This window comes from Pseudoliparis swirei, chromosome 13 (assembly GCF_029220125.1).
Source record: "Pseudoliparis swirei isolate HS2019 ecotype Mariana Trench chromosome 13, NWPU_hadal_v1, whole genome shotgun sequence".
Classification (NCBI taxonomy): Eukaryota; Metazoa; Chordata; class Actinopteri; order Perciformes; family Liparidae; genus Pseudoliparis; species Pseudoliparis swirei.
Genome location: NC_079400.1, coordinates 14960335 through 14982906, shown reverse-complemented (window position 1 = coordinate 14982906; position 22572 = coordinate 14960335). Strand labels below are relative to the sequence as shown.

At 47.2% G+C, this 22572-nt stretch overlaps 1 protein-coding gene across 2 annotated transcripts in view; it reads right to left on the bottom strand.

Moving 5' to 3' along the window:
* Window positions 1-942: 942 nt before the first annotated feature.
* The window catches only part of LOC130203340 (RNA binding protein fox-1 homolog 3-like), a 178728-nt gene continuing 157098 nt past the window's right edge, over window positions 943-22572 (bottom strand). For both annotated transcript variants that reach the window (XM_056429426.1, XM_056429425.1), the window contains exons 7-11: window positions 10178-10310; window positions 8551-8590; window positions 8346-8410; window positions 4126-4204; window positions 943-1280 (exon numbers count right to left, since the gene is read on the bottom strand). In XM_056429426.1, coding sequence (XP_056285401.1) covers window positions 1236-1280; window positions 4126-4204; window positions 8346-8410; window positions 8551-8590; window positions 10178-10310 — 362 coding nt within the window. In that variant the 3' untranslated portion in view covers window positions 943-1235. The remainder of the gene's footprint in view (window positions 1281-4125; window positions 4205-8345; window positions 8411-8550; window positions 8591-10177; window positions 10311-22572) is intronic.

The following is a 22572-nucleotide window of genomic DNA, read 5'->3' as shown; positions in this document are numbered from 1 at the left end:
CCACCGCAGATAATATTCAGAACGTGGACATCACTTCCTGCGACAAAGAAAACAACCGTGACAGACAGGTGTTGGTGCAAAGGACAGATGTGTAGCGGTGTGAGTCAACCTACTGAACTATTGAGAAGATGAATGTAAAACATAACTGATAATAACTTCCATATTCACTCAAACCAAAGACATTTAATAAAATGTCTCTTTGTCCCTGGTGGCCAAAATGTGAACAATGCAGCTTGAAATCATTATTAATATGTGTATTATATTGTGTATATTGTGTATTATATTATAGTGTCTCACAGCCTCCCATCTGTTCACCAAGGGGTCAAACATGTCAGTGTTCCTTCATATGCATATTGAGCAAATGCAGGATTATTGCTGAGCCTGAGCAGGACGTGTGGAGACATGAAACAGAAATAATGTGCTTTCCTCCTGTAAGCCGTTCAGCAGTGATGGGGTAGCTGCTGCCTCTGGCAGCGGGCCAACGATCAATGGGCTCCAACACAATGCGCACGCCTTTTTGCAATGGCTGTCATAGCTCTTGCTTCACACCCTGCTAATACATCACTTCCTCCTGCATTTAGATTCAGTAATACATCACGCTCTTCCTCTCACCTTCTGGGGTCCACAATGCATCACTTCCTGGGAGCCATTCATTGCAGCTTCAGCCCCTCTGGGCTGAGCGGCTCTGGAGCTCAGCTCCCTTCATTGGGAGCCGGCTCTCAGGCTGTGTCATCTACTTAATACATACAATCTGAATGTGTTGCTCACACTGCTATTACTGAACATTAGTGTGTTTAATGTAAATGAGGGGAAATGACTAATTGAAACAATGAAGATAGGGAAATTAAATTAAATTTAAAAAAAGACCCCCCGAAGGAGCTGAGTTGCAGAGCAGTAAAAGATGTGATGGAGGGAGAGCTCCCCTTTTCTTTGTCTTTTTTTTTTATACCACCACAGATGTCAATACAAATACATTCAAGTCAACACAGAGTAACAAAATGTTTCTTTTCCAAAATAAGTACATTACATCAATACATGACAGTGTGTACACTGTGTGTGAGGGAGCAGCTTCAGAGTGACTCTGGACTCTCAGGCTCACATGTGCCACCTGGAAGCCTTTTATTGGTATTTGTTCCATGAAGAGGGTGAAGATGGTTATTTAGCCATTTCATTTGTTGCTGTTTTTGTGTGTGTCTGTTTTGCGGGGAAGGAAAGGGGGCGTGGCTCTCTCTTTACTAGTAGGGAGTGAAGCGACCGCACCCTCCTCTGTAAAGGCTAGCCTGCAACATCAAAGATGAAAGAGCTCCAATCAGTATTCAACGTAGAACCTTTGTAATATTAATATTGAAATGAACTTCTCTCTTTGCTCCAAAGGAAACGTTCCTCCCTTTTCCCACTTGTCTCTGGTGGAATTGAAGACATGTTGTGCACACGGTAGTTGGGGAATTTGTGACATGAAAGACTGGGATTGTGTGTGTGTGTGTGTGTGTGTGTGCTTGTTGGATTTATACGTGAGATTATAGTTTAATACTTGATAACATTCAACAAAGTATTCAATAAAGTGAACAACATAATGAGTAAGTAAGTTCCTGAGACCACCACCACTGATGAGACTCCTCCACATATTTAAAACACACACTTTAATATCTCTGGAATGGAACACCGGTGTAAAACCACCAAGAGACACATTACACGCTGAGTGAGCTCAACAACCCCCGACGTGGATAACAAGCTGTCCCGTGAATCCACAACCAAATAATACTAATGATACATAACTGCTCCAGAAGCCCTCCTGGCTTGTTTCAGTGCAAACACAGATCAACAGGGGCATTACATAGAAGTGAATAAAGGAAAGGTCTATTTTATTTTTAGAGATGTTCTGATAGACTCAGATACCTGAATTTACAGATCTGACGATACCAATCCAATACCAGTTGAATAAAAACATGCCGCTCTTTTACTGGTGGGATGATCCAGATCTATGCAACATTTAAACTTTATGAGAACGGCATAGCACACGTCATGCTGCATCAGAGGCCTCGACGGCTGTTAATGTCAGAACAATCACAGAGTGGTCGACTTCCTCTCTTTCCCTCTAGACGGAGGGAACATTCTCTCTCTCTCTCTCTCCTTGCATGCTCTCTGCTCAGATGCCAATATTACAATAATACACGTCTTCACACCTCAGATCATCTTCAACGATTTCACACCTAATGCCAACTTCTAAAAAACAACATTTTAGACAATATGTGTGACTTGTGTTGTCGTCGGAATCACGACGGATAGTTAAAAGAAAGAAAGGATGAAGATCTATCCTCTGTATGCTCATAGAAAATAATGAGAAACAACAAAAGACTATTGTGTCAATGAGCTGTGAAGCTATTCTTCCATCGTTAGCTTCAGATCTGGGTTATGACTCAGGACACAGATGAGCATCATATTTGCAGGTCTGTGATTGGACGCCAGACTCTGGTCTCCTGCCCTCCGACCTCCACAGCCTTTACGCTCCACCTGGCTGCAGACAGGACACACTGCTACTTCCTGCTCTGACGATGCACGTCATCACTGGAGGCACGTGGTGAGCTGTGGAACAGTCCACTGTGGACGTGCCAGCTGAAGACCTGGGAGCTCCACACGGAGAGTGGAGCTATGCAGCCCCTCTGTCATAACAGCAACGCCCCCTTTATGGGATAACCTATAAGGAATATATGAGGACACACCCACTCAGCGACTTGGTCACCAAGTCCTGCCCCATGGCAGACAACAACAACAACAACAACAGCATCCGACAAGAGTCGGCCAGCCTCTTCCAGAATGTGGCGTCTCATATGCAGCCAGAACTCACAGCGCTAATCAACCTGAACCAATATCTTCTATTTACGTAGAAAAACAGATCTTCCAACAATAACCTCACCAGGCGAGGCGAGCGGATTCATTAAGATCTGAAATGATTCTCATCTGAAACAAAAGAGTTATCCAACCAATAATCCTGTATCACCTTGACCTGACAAGTGTGTGGTTGTGTGGGTCTTAAGTTCAGGATGTGAGGTGTGACAACGTGCAGGACCAGTGTTATGTCTTCATGTTCTGAGCGTGAGGAGAGTGGGGAAAGGGAGGAGCACTTTGAAGACAAAAGAGAAGAACGCGTCGAGTAATAAGGAGGAAAACAGGGACCACGGCTTTAATTTAGTAAATGAAGAGGAAAAAGGTGTCGTAATTAATGAAGGCTTTTAGCTAGCAGCTGCTCTCGTGGAGGACGGGGCAGTGGTGTGGGGGTGGGGGGGGGGGGGGCTCAGGGGAGGCGGGGGCAACACAAGCCGGTCAGCTCATCTCATCTGTCCCAGACGCTGCAGCAGCTAAAGAGAACTTTAATTCTCCTATTTTTCCTCCTCTGGTGCTCTATCTTTCTCTCCTGCTTTAATCTCCCACGGCACGTCGAAGCATTTACTAGATGGTCGTTAATCTTTGGAGGAAGTCCCTACACCCACGAAAGAAAACAAATTGGACTCTCAGTTTCTCCCCCATCTTCTGGGCTGCTCTATTTCTTTCTTTGGAAATATATATATATATATATATTTATTTTTCATCTTTGATGTTAGCTGCAGAGCTAGCTAAAAACAAACATTAACCATTCGACTCTCCCTCTTTGGATAATTTGAAGAGACAGTTTCCAGCGGGGAGGAATCCTGAGTCTCGATTGGATTTCAAGCCCGAAGATCACAGCCAATGAGAATTGAACGGGGAGTTTGAGAATAAGGCAATGTCCCTTTTTTCATTTACCGAAGTGGCAAAGATTCACATCACACATTAACATGGTCTCTCAGAGAAACACAACTCACAGGGACAGCAGAGTAAACATTCTAGATTAGTATCATCATCACGGCAAGTTATTCATTCACTGTTAGTAATTCAGTTCACGAAGTGCTGAGAACACCGTAACAACCTGGGAAATAAACATCATGTGTGCAGGTGTGTCATACAGCAGTGTGAGGATGCTGCACCATGATGCCACACACACACACACACACACACACACACACACACACACACACACACACACACACACACACACACACACACACACACACACTCAGTCAGCAGCTAGGGAACACGGAGCAGACTCACCATAGTGCCCACACTGTACGTGGCTGCAGGACCAATCGCATGGTGATATGGGTCTGCTGTTGCATAGACTCTGCCGTAACTACAGAGGGGAAACAAGGCACACACGGGGTTTACTGAGCGTCTCCACCATGTTCACCAGACAGATGAAGCGCGACACAATCTGTGGATACACTGCAGACATCAGGGCTGCCATCCCTCCAGGGCGGCAGCTCTCCAGCTCCTCCATGTCGGCGTCTCATAAACTGTCTGCGCCTCCTCCTACTGTATGCTGAGAGGGATTTGATGCTTTTCGGGGTCTGTACATTAGGGTATGTGATACCGGTGAGCCCCACAGCGGAGCGACTGGGCGCTCGTGCTGTGAAATGAGGAAAGGAGTATCCCTTAAAGAGGCGCTGTCCGCGGTCCTGAAACCGAGCCGACGAGATCAACAGACAGACGGACAGGACGCGGTTTACTAGCCCACTGCTTGTTGTGGTGAATAGAACTTCCATCCCCTGTTTCCCTTTCCTCCCATTGTAGTGAACCACAGACAACATGGGAGAGAGAGAGAGAGAGAGAGAGAGATGAATACAAGCAATCAATAAAATCTATTCTCAGGGACATTATATGTGTTCTGTTACAAACAAAGTAATTTAAAAAACATCAGTTTGAAATTTTACTTTATTTTTAATTGTTATTTTTATTCTCTTTTTGCAAAAAAAACGTCTGTTGACGCCCAGAAAGGATGTCGTGACCGGGCTGAGGGGCCCATGCTCCAGGGCCCCTGCTCCACGGTCTTTAGAGGCTTCATAACGAAGTTAAGGAGCCATTTCATCACCGTATATGACCGTGAATCCATCGACCAGCTATATGTTTAAAAATATCTAGTTTAGTAGTTATTTCACTATTATATGAATTATAAGTATATTTTAGAACAACATTCCGACCCCCCCGCGTGGCTCACAGGTGTTCTGTGGACAATCACCACCATTACAATCCGATGGAAGAGATTCTGCGATGATATTTTGCGACCCAATTTAAACCTTGTGCGGCCCACCTGTGGGTCCCTGACCCAGGGCGTGGGCATGGTAGTGCTCGGGGACCCTGGGGGTTAGAGGCGTGCTCTCCTTTGTGAGTGATAACAAGTCAAACATTATGAAATTACTTCTAATGCTATTGAACAAACTCATTGGTACTTTTTGATTTTTTTGACATGTTTTGATATTTCCAGCTCATAAATACATAATCCTGTGTTTGTCTCCTGACCGGTCAGCGCAGGCTGTGCAGCTACAGAAGTTTCTGTATGTGAGGACGTAGATTCACGATCAGAATGACATTTTGACTTATTCCCCAAACATAAAACTATATGGATTCTTTGAACCAGTACAAATCAAAAAGGGAATTTAATCAGTTGGGAAATACTCTGTTAATTGTTTCCTCGTCTCCAACTCCAACCAGCAGACATAAACCTGGTGCACGCCGGCTTTGATGGAATAGGTTTGATAATGGATCGGGAGTGCCGAGCAGCCACAATGAGTATGCATGAGACACATAAGGTATTGGGTCGTCGATTTTAACTGGGGTCCGAAGGAGAGATCTATAATCATTTCCTCCTCTCACTCACGCTGTAAGAACTATCCTATGGGATGGAAATGCAATCGATGTGTCCCTATAAATGTACGTTGTAAAGGTGAGAGTGTGTGATTGCAATGATTTGTTTTACCCGTTCCAATTTATGAGAAAAAGGAGACAAGTGTTTTATCTTCTAGATGATGGGGAGGGATTGCAATAAAAGTAATGTCAGCCGGAAAAAAAAGAGAGAGAGAGAAAGATAAGAAAAGAAATGGGCAGTGATAAGAGGAGTGGATGGCGGAAGGGGGGAGGGAGAAATGAGATTATTAATAAAGAGAAAGATGATGTTGCGGTGGGGAAACGAAGACAGACGGCGCAGGGGGAAGAAAAGCTAATATAGGATTGTAAAGTGAAAACATATCGAGAAGCAGGAAGCCAAAAGAAAGAGGGAATACTTTTGGAGAGAGATATGGCATATTCCTGTGAAGGTGTCCCACACCTTCCCCCTTCGAGGCCATCATCATCTTCTTCTTCTTTACCTCCTCTGTGCCCCCCGACTAACATCTCCCCCCTCTGTCTCCTGGGGCTTACATCCCAGTTTTTTCACCAGCACTGGCTTGGAACTAATCCCCTCCCTCAACGCTCCTCTCCCCTCTCATTCCATCCCTCCTTCTCTGATGCCAGCAGACCGCTTTATTTATATTCCTCTCTTCCTGTCTGGTTTGTTTATTCTCCCCGAAGAGTAAAGGGAAGCCAACGTAGGTCTGGAGGGCAAAGATAAGAGGCTGGGGGGGGGGGGGGGACACCTATAAGGAAAGGAAGGTAGTGGAGCGTACCTGGGGGGAGGAAGGAAGTAAGGAAGTAGGGGTAGTGTCTAGTGATGTAAATGATCAATCACTATCCTTGGTATAAGCTATAAGCGCCTTTGATGTATTATTATTATTATTATTATATTAGTCTAAAGGGTTTAAGGAAACCCTCTTTCTTGTGGAGTGGTGTGGAACATTCATGTCCACACATTTCCCTCAGTAATCCACTAAGTGTTGTCTGTTTCCATGGTTACAGTGAGATTGTGGCACAACTTTCATGGTGTGGATAAAAACAATCCAGGTGAGTCCTCGGGGGGCTCCAGGGGTGTTTAGGGGCGTGGCTGCTCACGGTTCGGGTCAGTGAGAGCTGGTCGAGGGGACGCTGGCTTCTTCTTACCTGCTCCTGTGTGTGTGTGTGTGTGTGTGCACCCTCTAGAGAAACAGAATAGAGGCAGGGTCTCTCGGTCCCCAGCACACCCACCCTGTATAAGGCCCCTCTTATCCCCACAATGAATATAACTCATCCACAGCCCCCCCCCCCCCTCAACTCTGCCTCACCTCCACCTCTGGGCTTCCCTTTCAATCAGGAGAGCTTCAAAAAAAATGGAATGAGAGAGACACAGTGCAAGAGGTGTGTGTGTGTGTGTGATAGAGGAGTAACAGCCAGGCAGTGAAATAAGTCAGGTGGAGGCGCCGTGGCCCCTCACCTGCTCCGCTCCTCCGTGTTCATAATCCTCCGAGCGCAGCCTCTGATAAATCTTACATTATCGAGGCCTACAGGCTGCGGCTGTTCCTTATCGGCTCTGACACGCTCAATCTCCCTAAGATTAGCTCCCCGAGCGCCGTCACGCACACACACACACACATACACACACACACACACACACACACACACAGACACAGACACACACACATACACAGACACACACTGTCGACTGCAGGGGAACACATGTTTTTCTACAAACGCATATCTCTTTCTGGAGGGATCACTAGCAGAGTGTGGGATCCCAGAGGGCTGAGGAGGAGGAGGAGGAGGAGTGGGGGTGAGGAGGGGGAGAAGGAGGGGGGGGGAGCAGCTCTGGGCAGGATGGGTACCAGGCCCCGGGAGTTTCAGGGATCAGAGGTGAGTGGGGGACAACCATGTCCAGGGTGAATAACAAAGGAAAGATGGAGTGGATCAAAGTGCCTTTCTCACACACTGCTCCACGGCCCCGTGGCCCCGTGGCCCTGTGGCTCCATGGCCCCGTGGCTAAGCTGCTCCTCAGCAGGTCAAGTTCAGAGGACCAATCAGATCACTGGACACATTCAGCTATCAGCACTTGGACAAAGTACTGAGTTCACGACATAGAGCAACAGATTTCGTAAGGATCAGAACTTTGTGTCCAGCCATATGTCCGTGCTGGGTACAACACAGGACTCCTCACACACCAGCCCAACACACAGACGTTATAGATTTGGATTAATTGGTTTAATATGACTCATTTCATAGTGAGCCCACTAGTTGATGGCGTTTCTGTCAATATGTATTCCTCCTCTTTCTACACATTATTATATTCTAAATAACTCGACTGGGGGCAGAACAGAAGGATCTGGTTCTGACTCCCAGGCCCGTGTGTTGCGGTGCCGACGCAGCCCGACCTCATTGGATGATGATTCGCTGGGAAAGCTTTCTGCTGCATCACACTCTTATCCACGCTTATTGTGTAAATGAATGTGACGACACCTCTCAGTTCAAGGAAATGCACATCAGTGGATATTAAACATTCAGCAGATTCTAAATAAACATCTTAATTATTTGATCAATTGATACTATTTTTGAGAAGGAATATTTCTTTCCTCACAGCCGGAGCTCTGACGTACCTGTCGCTGTAAGCAGCTGCAGCGGTACCAGCTGGCTGGGCGTATCTGTACGCTGCATAGCCGCCCTGAGGAGAGACAGAGGCCGTCAGAACCACCTCAAACCCACATGGACCAACTTACTGAGGACTCATTGTGTTCTTGATGGATCATAGTGAGGAATACTCACTAATGCATTCATAAAACACATGAAATAGACTTCACTTACGTATATTTCTGCTCCATAGAAGCCGTCCTGGTAGACCACACTGTTGAGAGAAGACGTCACGCATGAGGCATCGTTCCAACATGGAAGTGAACTGAGAGGGTGTGTTGTAGTTTAGGATCTGTTACACTTCAAGAGACTTAAAGGCACTTTCATTTGAGTTGAATCTGGCGGCCCCTGTGGACAAAAGCGGTATTGTTTCCTAGAACCAGAATCTCTCATTTGACTGCAGCAGGTTCTGACAGTCTGCCCTTCTCAGTCTCGGTTCTGGTTCTCCTGTTCGTCCCTCGGCTTCCAGCTGAGCAGCGAGGAAGGAGAAGGAGGGGGAGGAGGAGGAGGAGGAGCTGAGCTCTCTTCCTCCCGCCGGAGCTCCAACTGCAGGGCGGAGGCCCGATGTCGTCTCAGCTTAGTGAGTTCCTGGTGAACCTACACGACTCTATGCTGAATCCGACCCGTCAGCACCGATGACGAGCATTACAGATAACCACAGAGAACAAGAGGGTCTCGTCTACTCGAGTAGAGGCACCAGGATTACAACCAAGAGTTCCTCCCAGCAACTTTAAAATGAACTGTGTAAAGAATGCTCTGCAGCTGGAAAGTCACTCCATCTCCATCCAGGCGGGCGGAGGACCTCTGGACGAGGATGGAGGCAGCAGCGGTCAGTGCACATAAGAGTGTCCCTAAGTGTGATGACATCACCTTCTGCCCAACAGCCCCTTGCTCTGTTCCCTTCCTCGTGTCGTGCTTTGTTCCCCGAGTGAGAAGTAGGTCACGTGGTAGAAGAATGAAGAATTCATCTTTGCTGCGGGTTTGAATTATTCAGACGTAAAGCTTCAGTTATTCCTCGTCTACGTTGTGGAATAGAGGAACGACCCACAGCTTTTGTACTGGCTCTTTTTTTGGGGAGTATTTCAATGACAATTAGTCTGGATGCAGCGAGCAGACAAACGTTTTCCCCGGCGTCCCGTTCCTCTGCTTCTTCAAACAGCGATTCAGCGTTGAGGAGTTATGTTTGGTATAAATGCTCCACACGGTCTTCTTTGTTAATGTTCAACTATAAACTGTTCAATACAAAACAAACTACGGCTAATTCACTTGTTCCATGTGGCCGAGCGCCTCCATTCATCCATTATTCCCCTCTCAGCTGCCTTCACGCTCTCCGTCTCCATCTGCATTCTCTCCTCTTCTCATTTTCTTTCCTTTCAACTCGAACACACTCTCTCTCAGACGTCTATTCTCTCTCTCTCTCTCCCCCTCCACGTTCACTGTGGTCTCTCGCCCTCTCCGGGGCGGGCCTGCTGGAGTGTGCCGGCCGGGTCACAGCAGTCCATTCACAGCCGAATAAAGAATGACACGTTAGAAAAAAAGGGAGACAAATTCAGCCATTCTGGAATCAAAGAGCAATTTTACGCTCTATTAGAAGGCAGACTTTTTGTTTTCCACTTGCCGATCCTCTGCTACCGCACGTGTGTGTGTGTGTTAGTGTGTTAGTGTTAGCCTCAGTGTGAATCCCATCTGTGCAGTAGCATGTTTTCAGTCTTGGAGACATGTCATAAAGTGTTTATTTGATTAAGTTTGTTTGTTTCAGTTGAATGTGTGTGTGTGTGTGTGTGTGCGCAGGCGCACTTACGCTCCATAGGCAGGGATGGGTGGAGGAGGAGGTGCAGCACGGAATGTGTTGTAGATGGCGCGGCCCCTCCCTCTCAAATGGGCCCCTCTGTAGGCCACAGCTGCCCCTGTGCTGGGGTAAGGAAACCCTGTGACTGAGAGAGAGAGAGAGAGAGACAACAGGTTACAGCACTATGGGGAGAATGCACAGCGAGTAGAGCTGATATAGGAACCTGATTTGTGCATCATTTTAATTAGATTCTTGGACCCTCACATCAGAACCATTTGTGGCGTGGTTATCTAGAGTTCTGAAAAAAGACCACGTCCACGTAAAGAAGCCAGGACACCCTGATTCTGATGCTCGCCCTGGTTCTGATGCTCGCCCTGTTCTGATGCTCGCCCTGGTTCCCTTCACTAAACCTTCACCTGTAATGTGCAGTCACACAGTGAAGTGCCTTTGATTCCTGCATTAAGATGTGATGCTGATTTGTGTTTAATAAATGATTTCTGATAGGACAGAGCAACATATTTACAAAGGGTGGAGGGGTGTGGTTGAGTGATGGGGGGGGGGGGGGGGGGAGCAAGAGGAGGTGTTCCTGTGAGGGAGAGAGGTGAGCTGGCACTAAAAGAGGAGCACAGTCCTGCATGGAGGTTCTGCTCAGTGTTTGGCAGCAGGGACACAAACCAGATGGCCTGTATTGTTTCAGTCTAAGGCCATCCTTCATCACTCACACACACACACACACACACACACACACACACACACACACACACACACACACACACACACACACACACACACACACACACACACACACACACACACACACACACACACACACACACACACACACAGGGTCACCCCTACAGGAACGGGGTGGCATGATGTGAGCTGGTTGAGCTGAAGGTCCGTGTTCAACCTTCAGTCAACAGGGGAGCAAGACCTTCACACACACCTTCACCTTCACACACACACACACACACACACACACACACACACACACACACACACACACACACACACACACACAAACTCACACACACACTCCTGTTGATATTCTAACATCCTTCAAGATGAATATTCTGGCCCATGTTAACTAGCTGTGGATGCTTGTGATGTAACCCACTACAGGCCTCTACAGGCCACAGCTGGTATCACAGGTTTAATATGAGCGGATCAACACTGTGACATCCCTGCAGGTTGATATTGATTACAAGTATATTTTAATGCTCGGTGCAGGAAAGAGAAGCAGAGGATGGAAAGTCTTCAGTATGGAGACGTGAACTTCCTTCAAAATAAAAGTGCCTGATATTAGTATTCCATTGCAATTATGCAAAACGTGGCTGCTCCCGTTCACAGTGAAGGTGTATCATCCATCACGGTGATGGATTACTAAATTACAAGTCTTCAGAGTTGTTTTCTGTGCTGTTGGAAACTAAATTACGTGAATGAATGCCCACACTGGTTCTGTAAAAGAGATTAAACATTATTTTGATGTGGTGCCTTGAACAATGATGTGACCTTTAGGTTGAGCGGGTTCACCTAGGAGACGGCAGTCCGCCTCCCAGTGTGGACTTATTTTAAATAATGTGAAACACACACCTAACTTGAAGCCAAGTAGTTTTGTTTCACTTTAGTTAAGTTTAAATTCTCATGTCATTAAAACAGCAAGAACAACCTCCAAACTAAAGAGTGCAGTTTAGTTGTATTGGGACGCCCTTCAGTAGGAGACAAGTGAATTTAAATTAAAGACTGTAGATAAGAAGTGGATGTAGTCATGGTGACGTCTCCTCGTTGGCCGTCGCCATCTTATATTTAGGAAGGAATGCTGAGGAAGAGTGACAGATATGACCTGTCAATCACCTTGTAGCCCCGCCCCTAAAGCTTTATGGTCTGTTTGACTCCATATGGTAGAAGAACGAAGAATTCATCTTTGCTATGGTTTCAATTATTCAGATGTGAAAGCTTCAGTTATTCCTCGCCTACGTTGTGGAAGGAGGAACGACTCCACAGCTTGTAGAATGGCTCTTTTTGGGAGTATTTAATGACAATTAGTTCGATGCACAGCAGACAAACGCTTCAAGCGCCCTGCCTTCAGCAGTTTCTTCAAACAGCGATCTTAGCTGCTGAGGAGTTATGTTTGGTATAAATGCTCCACACGGTCTTCTTTGTTAATGTTCAACTATAAACTGTTCAATACAAAACAAACTACGGCTAATTCACTTGTTCCATGTGGCCGAGCGCCTCCATTCATCCATTATTCCCCTCTCAGCTGCCTTCACGCTCTCCGTCTCCATCTGCATTCTCTCCTCTTCTCATTTAACAAGGCAAACCTAAAAAAAGTCATGCCGAACTTTCACCAGCACATTACGTGTGCTACCAGAGGGGAAAGAACGTTGGACCACTGCTATACGCCATTCAAGAGAGGCTACAAGGCTGTCTCTCTCCCTCCGTTAGGGAAATCAGACCATGCCGCGATTTTCCTGCTTCGGAGTATAAACAAAGAGATCGCGCGGAAGCGGTAGTGACGTAGGAACGTCATGCGTGGTCATTGACCAATCAGAGGCTGAGCTACAGGACGCTCTACGTATAACGACTGGGACATGCCAATCCAAATCAGTTCCAGTGACGTCAGCGAGACTGCGGGCAGCAATGAGCCTCATAGCAACGTAACAGACACCTATGTCTCCTACGGTAAAAGTTAGGGTCTTTCCTCAACCAAAAAGCCGTTAGGTTGATAGATCCATCCGTTGAAGCTGTGAACGCCCGTCGCATTGCTGCTCTATAACTCCCGGTCTTGTATCCGCTAACATGGACGAGTACAAGGCAGCGGTCTATCAGACTGAGGAGGGCGGTGAAGGAAGGAAGCCAAAAGGAGGTACCCGAGGACAGAGTGGAATCACAGATGGAGCAGCGACACCAGGCGCCTATGCGGCAGGGGCTCACTGACTATCACAAACTACCAGAGCAGACCCCGGCGCAATGGTGAGTGCCAGCCGCATCCCCTAGCGGACGACCTGAACTCATTTTATGCACGGTTTGAGGCTAGCAACAACTAGCGGCTAGGGGCTCGTACCGCGATAACAACAACACCGTTAAGCGTGAGCCGGTAGGTGAGTTCTCACCGCCTGGGGATGAACACACACTCTCTGTGACCGAGCACAGTGTGAGGAGGGGCTCAAGTTAGGGGTGAACACCAGGAAAGCTTCAGGTCCAGATGGCATATCTGGGCGTAAATTACTGAAGAGACCTGTGCTAACCAGCGCTAGCTCCAGTGTTCACTACAATATTCAACCTCTCCCTGGCTGAGTCCGTGGTCCCCGCCTGCTTCAACTGAGATCCACTATTGTCCCTGTGCCCAAGAATGCTTCTCCAGCATGTATGAATGACTACCGACCGTGGCCCTCACCTCGGTGGTCATGAAATGCTTTGAGAGGCTGATAAAAGGACTCACATCTGCGCCTTCCTCCCTTCCCTCCATGGACCCGCCTGCAGTTTGCCGGGACGCCCAAACAGATCCACGGATGATGTCTCCTGTACTGTGGCTACCACACTCTCTCATCTGGACAGCCAGTGAGGGGGGGCTATGTGAGACTGCTGTTCATTGATTATAGATTCAGCTTTCAACACCACTTAGTCCCCTCCAGACTGGCGGCAGAAAGCTGATTGAGCTGGGACTGAACACCCCCTGTGTGCTTGGTTCCTGGACTTTCTGACCGCCCAGGCCACAGGTGGTCAGGGTGGGCAGACTACACCTCCAAATCCCTCACCTCCTGAACACAGGATCCCCCCAGGGTTGCGACCTCAGCCCCCTACTGTACTCACTGTAAACACATGACTGTGTGGCCAGGTTCAGCTGCAACACCATCATCAAGCTTATGGATGACACAGTGGTGGTGGGGCCTGATCTCCGACAACGGCGAGAAGGCCTACCTGGAGGAAGTTGCTGATTCTGTCACTCTGGTGCCAGGACAACAGCCTCATCATGAATGTCACCAAAACTAAGGAGCTGATTGTGGACTCTTTAGGAGGGTACAACAACAGAGGACTACTCACTCACTGGGGATTAACGGGTTCTACTGTGGAGAGGGGTGAGCGGTATAAATACCTGGGAGTCCACATCACCGAGGATCAGCATGGTCAACAAACACAGACACTCTGAAGAAAGTGCAGAGAGGCAGCGCCTTGGCTACCACCCTCAGCAGGCAGCTGAGGAAATTGCAAGTTTCCCAGAGGATCCTTCAGTCCTTCTGTGCTCTGAGCTGTAGAGAGGCGTCCTGACAGGAAGCATCACAGCCTGGTTTTTGGCAACTGCTCACGCTCAGGACAGGAAGGCTTCCTGCAGAGAGTAGTCACGTTCGGCTGAAGTAGCGACTATTGGAACTGGCTACTTCCCCACCCTGCAGGACTTGCTTACACCAGAGGTGCAGAACCAGAGCCGGTGCAGGATGGGAAAGTGATCCTCACCACCCCAACAACAGACTGTTTCAGCTGCTGCGGTCAGGCAGGCGCCTCCGTAGTCACGCTTGCCAAGAACAGAAAGAGACTGGAGACGGAGTTTCTTTCCTCAGGCCATCAAGTTGTGAACTCCTGAACCTCACCAGGACCCCTGCTATAGACCACACAACTGCCTCCCCTCTTAGGCACACACACACACACACACACACACCTTACTGTAAATATTGTGTTTGTTTTTATTTAAAGTAAATAGTGTGTGCCCTTGCACATTCACTGCTGGTATCACACTTTCATTTCACTGCACACCCTGTGTGTGTATGTGACAAATAAAACATCTTGAATCTTGAATCTTGAATCTTTCTTTCCTTTCAACTCGAACACACTCTCTCTCAGACGTCTATTCTCTCTCTCTCTCTCCCCCTCCACGTTCACTGTGGTCTCTCGCCCTCTCCGGGGCGGGCCTGCTGGAGTGTGCCGGCCGGGTCACAGCAGTCCATTCACAGCCGAATAAAGAATGACACGTTAGAAAAAAAGGGAGACAAATTCAGCCATTCTGGAATCAAAGAGCAATTTTACGCTCTATTAGAAGGCAGCCTTTTTGTTTTCCACTTGCCGATCCTCTGCTACCGCACGTGTGTGTGTGTGTTAGTGTGTTAGTGTTAGCCTCAGTGTGAATCCCATCTGTGCAGTAGCATGTTTTCAGTCTTGGAGACATGTCATAAAGTGTTTATTTGATTAAGTTTGTTTGTTTCAGTTGAATGTGTGTGTGTGTGTGTGTGTGTGTGCGCAGGCGCACTTACGCTCCATAGGCAGGGATGGGTGGAGGAGGAGGTGCAGCACGGAATGTGTTGTAGATATGCTGTGACCTCCCTCTCAAATGGGCCCCTCACAGGCCAAGGCGAACAGCTGCCCCTGTGCTGGGGTAAGGAAACCCTGTGACTGAGAGAGAGAGAGAGAGAGACAACAGGTTACAGCACTATGGGGAGAATGCACAGCGAGTAGAGCTGATATAGGAACCTGATTTGTGCATCATTTTAATTAGATTCTTGGACCCTCACATCAGAACCATTTGTGGCGTGGTTATCTAGAGTTCTGAAAAAAGACCACGTCCACGTAAAGAAGCCAGGACACCCTGATTCTGATGCTTTCGCCCCTGTGGATTCTGATGTCATGTAGTTCTGATGCTCGCCCTGTTCTGATGCTCGCCCTGGTTCCCTTCACTAAACCTTCACCTGTAATGTGCAGTCACACAGTGAAGTGCCTTTGATTCCTGCATTAAGATGTGATGCTGATTTGTGTTTAATAAATGATTTCTGATAGGACAGAGCAACATATTTACAAAGGGTGGAGGGGTGGTTGAGTGATGGGGGGGAGAGCAAGAGGAGGTGTTCCTGTGAGGGAGAGAGGTGAGCTGGCACTAAAAGAGGAGCACAGTCCTGCATGGAGGTTCTGCTCAGTGTTTGGGTAGCAGGGACACAAACCAGATGGCCTGTATTGTTTCAGTCTAAGCCGTCGCCATCCTCACATCACTACACACACATTATTGACACACACACACATACACACACACACACACACACACACACACACACACACACACACACACACACACACACACACACACACACACACACACACACACACACACACACACACACACACAGGGTCACTCTACAGGAACAGGGTGGTGGTATGATGTGAGCTGGTTGAGCTTCGAAGGTCCGTGTTCAACCTTCAGTCAACGGGGAGCAAGACCACTACACACACTTCACCTTACACACACACACACACACACACACACACACACACACACACACACACACACACACACACACACACACACACACACACACACACACACACACACACACACACACACAGGGTCACCCTACAGGTCACTAACGCAGGGGTGGCATGATGTGAGCTGGTTAACTGAAGGTCCGTGTTCAACCTTCAGTCAACAGAAACAAGACCTTCACACACACCTTCACCTTCACACACACACACACACACACACACACACACACACACACACACACAAACTCACACACACTCCTGTTGATATTCTAACATCCTTCAAGATGAATATTCTGGCCCATGTTAACTAGCTGTGGATGCTTGTGATGTAACCCACTACAGGCCTCTACAGGCCACAGCTGGTATCACAGGTTTAATATGAGCGGATCAACACTGTGACATCCCTGCAGGTTGATATTGATTACAAGTATATTTTAATGCTCGGTGCAGGAAAGAGAAGCAGAGGATGGAAAGTCTTCAGTATGGAGACGTGAACTTCCTTCAAAATAAAAGTGCCTGATATTAGTATTCCATTGCAATTATGCAAAACGTGGCTGCTCCCGTTCACAGTGAAGGTGTATCATCCATCACGGTGATGGATTACTAAATTACAAGTCTTCAGAGTTGTTTTCTGTGCTGTTGGAAACTAAATTACGTGAATGAATGCCCACACTGGTTCTGTAAAAGAGATTAAACATTATTTTGATGTGGTGCCTTGAACAATGATGTGACCTTTAGGTTGAGCGGGTTCACCTAGGAGACGGCAGTCCGCCTCCCAGTGTGGACTTATTTTAAATAATGTGAAACACACACCTAACTTGAAGCCAAGTAGTTTTGTTTCACTTTAGTTAAGTTTAAATTCTCATGTCATTAAAACAGCAAGAACAACCTCCAAACTAAAGAGTGCAGTTTAGTTGTATTGGGACGCCCTTCAGTAGGAGACAAGTGAATTTAAATTAAAGACTGTAGATAAGAAGTGGATGTAGTCATGGTGACGTCTCCTCGTTGGCCGTCGCCATCTTATATTTAGGAAGGAATGCTGAGGAAGAGTGACAGATATGACCTGTCAATCACCTTGTAGCCCCGCCCCTAAAGCTTTATGGTCTGTTTGACTCCATATGGAGCATAATGTACTAAATGATGACATTATGCTGTATAGAAGAAGACTTGAAACTGGAGATTGAGACATACACTCATGTTTACAATGTTTACTGAGGGAATACATCAAGAGATAAGTAGATTCACGATATAGACTTCTATACAACAAGAGGAGTCGACTCCTGGTGGTCAGAAGAGAGAATAACATTTCTTGGACACGTTTTCATTGGCTTGATTCTTCGTAATGGGAGGTTGCCGCCTGGTTTGAGGTCTAACTGGTATTTCATACTGCTCTTTACTATCTGCTAGCATCAGCTGTCGGCCAGTATCCTTCACAGACGTAGAAAGACTCAACAGCAGGAAAGCATGTGGCCACAGACAACGTGAGAGGAGAGGAGACAAGCCTCTCCTCTGATGACCTGTGGGCTGGAGGCTCACACTGAGGCCTCTGAGAGGCCCTGATATGGATGACGTACTGACTGAGAAACACAACATGCTCCACTGTGAGGGCTCAGGAACAGAAACACCCTGTCTCTCTCTCCACCCCCCATCCATCTCTCTCTCTCTCTCTCTCTGCCGGGTGATGGAGATCCTCTGCCCTCTGCCCTCTGCTGTTTCTGCCTCTTCATACTCTGACTACTAAGACGGCATTAATATGCCACACAGCCAGCACACAGTCCATTGGTGATATATTCTGAGGAAAAGATCAATTTACCCAAGTTGCCCCCACCTTCCCTCTCCTTCTTAATATCAGACACCCATACATTCATCCCTCGTGTGTGTGAGAGTTGGCTGTGTGTGTGTGTGTGTGTATGCATATGAGTGAGCATGAGGACATGTGTATGTGCATGTTGGCGCTGCTGTGACGTATGTGAGTGCGATCTGATGATGAGCTATGGCTTGTGCACGCTACAGCAGTGCTGTAATAACCCATGAATCACGGCGGGGCCGCCGGCTGACAGCCAGCAGGCCCATAAAACAAACAAACAACAACATCCGCTCATACACACACGCATGATATATATATCACACGGGGCATACGCACACGCACACGTGTCTTGTCTGTTAATGCGGCGTGTGAGGGTGAGTGGTGTGGCGAGCTGCGGTCAGCTCCCAAGCAAATGGATTACTTATTATGATGATTAAATTGTGTTATTTAGAAAAGGGACTTTAATGAGAGTGATTTAGTCATATTGGATGTGTGTGTCTGTATGTGTGTGTCTGTGTGTCTGTGTGTGTCTGTATGTGTGTGTATGTGCGTGTATGTGTATGTATGTGTGTGTGTATGTCTGTGTGTGTGAGTGTATGTCTGTGTGTGTATTTGTGTCTGTGTGTATTTCTCTGTATGTGTGTGTGTGTATGTGTGTCTGTGTGTGTGTCTATCTGTGTGTGTGTGTGTCTCTGTGTGTGTGTATCTCTCTGTATTAGATTAGATTATATTAGATTTAACTTTATTGTCATTACACATGTACAGAGCAACGAAATGCAGTTTGGCATCCAACCAGAAGTGCAACAGAAAGTATCATAATCAATAAGATATACAGATGATAGTAAATACAGCGCTTAAGGCCTGTCCTGGTACTATTTGTAATAAGTTAGACAAAACAGTAGATAGATAAAATTAACATTAAATAATGCGGAGATATAAACATAAACTATCTGGGGTTGCTAAACTAGTGCAAATATTCAGTGCATATTGACTTGAGAGTGCAACAAATGGCATGACGTGTCTACAGTGCGGATGGAGTGTGTAATGATGCACTAGCTGCTCTGCACTGGCTCCCCGTAAAATCAAGAATCACTTTTAAAATTCTTCTCCTAACCTACAAAGCCTTGATTGGTGATGCTCCATCACATCTTAAGGAGCTTGTAGTACCATATTGCCCCACTAGAGAGCTACGCTCACTAAATGCGGGGCTACTTTTAGTTCCTAGAGTCTTAAAAAGTAGAATGGGAGCCAGAGCCTTTAGTTATCAAGCTCCTCTTTTATGGAACCAGCTTCCACCTTCAGTCCGGGAGGCAGACACAGTCACCTCGTTTAAGAGTCGACTTAAGACCTTCCTCTTTGACAGAGCTTATAGTTCGGGCTGAATCAGGTTCACCTGGTCCAGCCCCTTGATATGCTGCTATAGGCTTATAGCTGCCGGGGGACGTTTTAGGATGCACTGAGCACCTATCTCCTCTTTTCTCTCCTTAGTGATGAATTTTCATCTCTCAATCACACGTTACTAACTCTGCTTTCTCCCCGGAGTCCTTTTGACTTCACGTCTCATGGGGTCATCGGACCCTATGAGATGGCATAGATCCTATCTGCCTGATGGATCATCGAGGTCTGGGTCGTGGAATTCCTGCTACCGACTACGCCACTGCCCTGTTGAGACTCCGCCCACTGTTGAGACTCCGCCCACTCCTCCTCTCTACCTCCATCTGCCTGATGGATCGTGGAGGTCTCCATCGTGGAATATGCCTACTATGAACTATTCATACACTGTCATATTCATTGAATGTATTTAAACTCTAAATCTGTCCTTCTGTACACATGACATCTATTGTTCTGTCCATCCTGGAGAGGGATCCTCCTCTGTTGCTCTCCTGAAGGTTTCTTCCCTTTTTTCCCCCTGAAGGGTTATTTGGGAGTTTTTCCTGATCCGATGTGAGGTTTTGGGGCAGGGATGTCTATGTGTACAGATTGTAAAGCACTCCGAGACAAATTTGTAATTTGTGAAATTGGGCTATACAAATAAACTGAATTAATGAGGGTCAGAGGGGGGTGGAGTTCAAGAGAGTAACAGCTCTGTGGAAGAAGCTGTTACTCAGACGGCTGGTTCTTGACCGTAAGCTCCTGAAGCGCCTGCCTGTATGTATGTGTGTATGTCTGTGCGTGTGTGTATGTCTGTGTGTGTATGTCTGTCTGTGTGTGTATGTCTGTGTGTCTGTGTGTGCGTGTGTCAGTGTGTGTGTGTATGTCTGTCTGTGTGTGTGTGTATGTCCGTCTGTGGTGTGTGTGTCTGTGTGTGTATGTCTCTGTGTGTGTGTGTATGTCTGTGTGTGTATGTGTGTGTGTACGTCCGTCTGTGTGTGTATGTCTGTGTGTCTGCGTGTGTATGTCCGTCTGTGTGTGTATGTCTGTGTGTCTGTGTGTGTGTATGTGTGTGTGTATGTCCGTCTGTGTGTGTATGTCTGTGTGTCTGTGTGTGTGTGACAGAGCACTTCATCGTCGTGCTTCTTCAGGTCTGAAGCACGGCGGCGCTGAGAGGCTGAGAGATGTTTAAGTGAATTAACTTCCTCTCCACACGACACTCTGACAACGATGACATCATCGGGGCAGAATGAGTGGCTGTAAAAGCTGAGGAACTCCAGAAACGGATGCAGAGCCTGCGAAAAAGCCGCCCTCAGCACTTCCACAGGAATGCTCTCCATAAAGATCACACTCAGCGGAGATGAAGGGCGTCAGAGGAGGCGGCGCCGTCGTTTGGACGGAACGTTTGAGGCAGAAATCCTTTTTTAAAGTTGTTATGTTACAATATAAACTCTAACTGCACTCTTTCATGGTATTTGCATTCAAGCCGCGGCTCCGCTGGTCTTTTGTTCAGAACATATGGCTCTGTCACGGCGAGGATATTGATGACACATCTATCACAGCGCTTACATAATGTCTAAATGCTCCTGTGACGTTCTATTGGCGGACCGTTCGTGTTCAAGTATCAGTAAATTCCTCAGCCGGGATCATCTTTCAGCTCCGGCCTTCAGCTCACGGCCAATCAGAGCACACACAGCTGTTGGTGTCACATGCACAGTCAGTCAATCAGGACATTTGGTCACGTCACTCTGCCATCGACCCGCCACCCAGACCAGAACACCTGAGGCTGGATGGGTTTAAAAAGGCGGGGCCTAAGGCCGGCCTTGGACCAATGACGGCGTGCTGATAAGACGACGCCCACCGTTGATCCGATGTCACCGTTTCCAATTTGAACATTATTTTTTCCCCGCATATATTAAAAAGGCCGAGCCGCTTGCCTCTGTGCTTCCTGCTGCATTTTAAATTTTGCATTTTAATCTTATTTGTTGTGTTCTCGGTGGTGGTGTTCTGCCAAGCATACACACACACACACACACACACACACACACACACACATGCACGCACAGAGAGAAACATGCCCTCACACACACGCACGCATGCACACGCACACATGCACACACATGCACATACAGATTGAAACACACACACACATTCACAAACACACACACATGCACACACATACACACACACACACACACACACACTTTGCATATACTCAGTCTAGGACACAGTCAATCAATCAGTATTACATGTTCCTCATTGTCCTTCATGCCCATGCGGTCTATTTTACTCAAACACACAAGTTAACACTCACACATTTAAACACACACGTTTACACACACATGTTTACACATTACAAGCAATGGGCATGGCAGCTTGTGTACGGACAGTGTGGATCACAGAGAAGTTGAGAGAACATTTGACTCAACAGAACTAACAATCTTTCCCTAAATCTACCTCTCTGTCTACCTGTCTGTCTACCGGCCCGTGTGTGTAAACGTGTGTGTTTGAGTAAAATAGACCGTGTGTGTTATCAGTCCAAAGTGTGTGAGTGTGTGAGCGTGTGAGTGTGTGTGCATGTGAGTGTGTGAACGTGTGTGAACATGTGAGTGTGTGAACGTGTGTGAACATGTGAGTGTGTGAACGTGTGTGAACATGTGAGTGTGTGAGCATGTGTGTGTTTGAGCGTGTAAGTGTGCGAGCATGTCAGTGTTTGAGCGTGGGCGTGTGTGAGTGTGTGAACGTGTGTGAACATGTGAGTGTGTGAACATGGGCGTGTGTGTGTGCGCGTGGGCTGTGTGTGTGTGTGCATGTGAGTGTGTGAACATATGAGTGTGTGTGTATGTGAGCGTGGGCGTGTGTGTGCATGTGAGTGTGTGAACATGTGTGTGTGACAGTGGGCGTGTGTGAACATGTGTGTATGTGAGCGTGGGTGCGAGTGTGAGCGTGGGTGTGTGAACATGTGTGTGTGTGAGCATGTGAG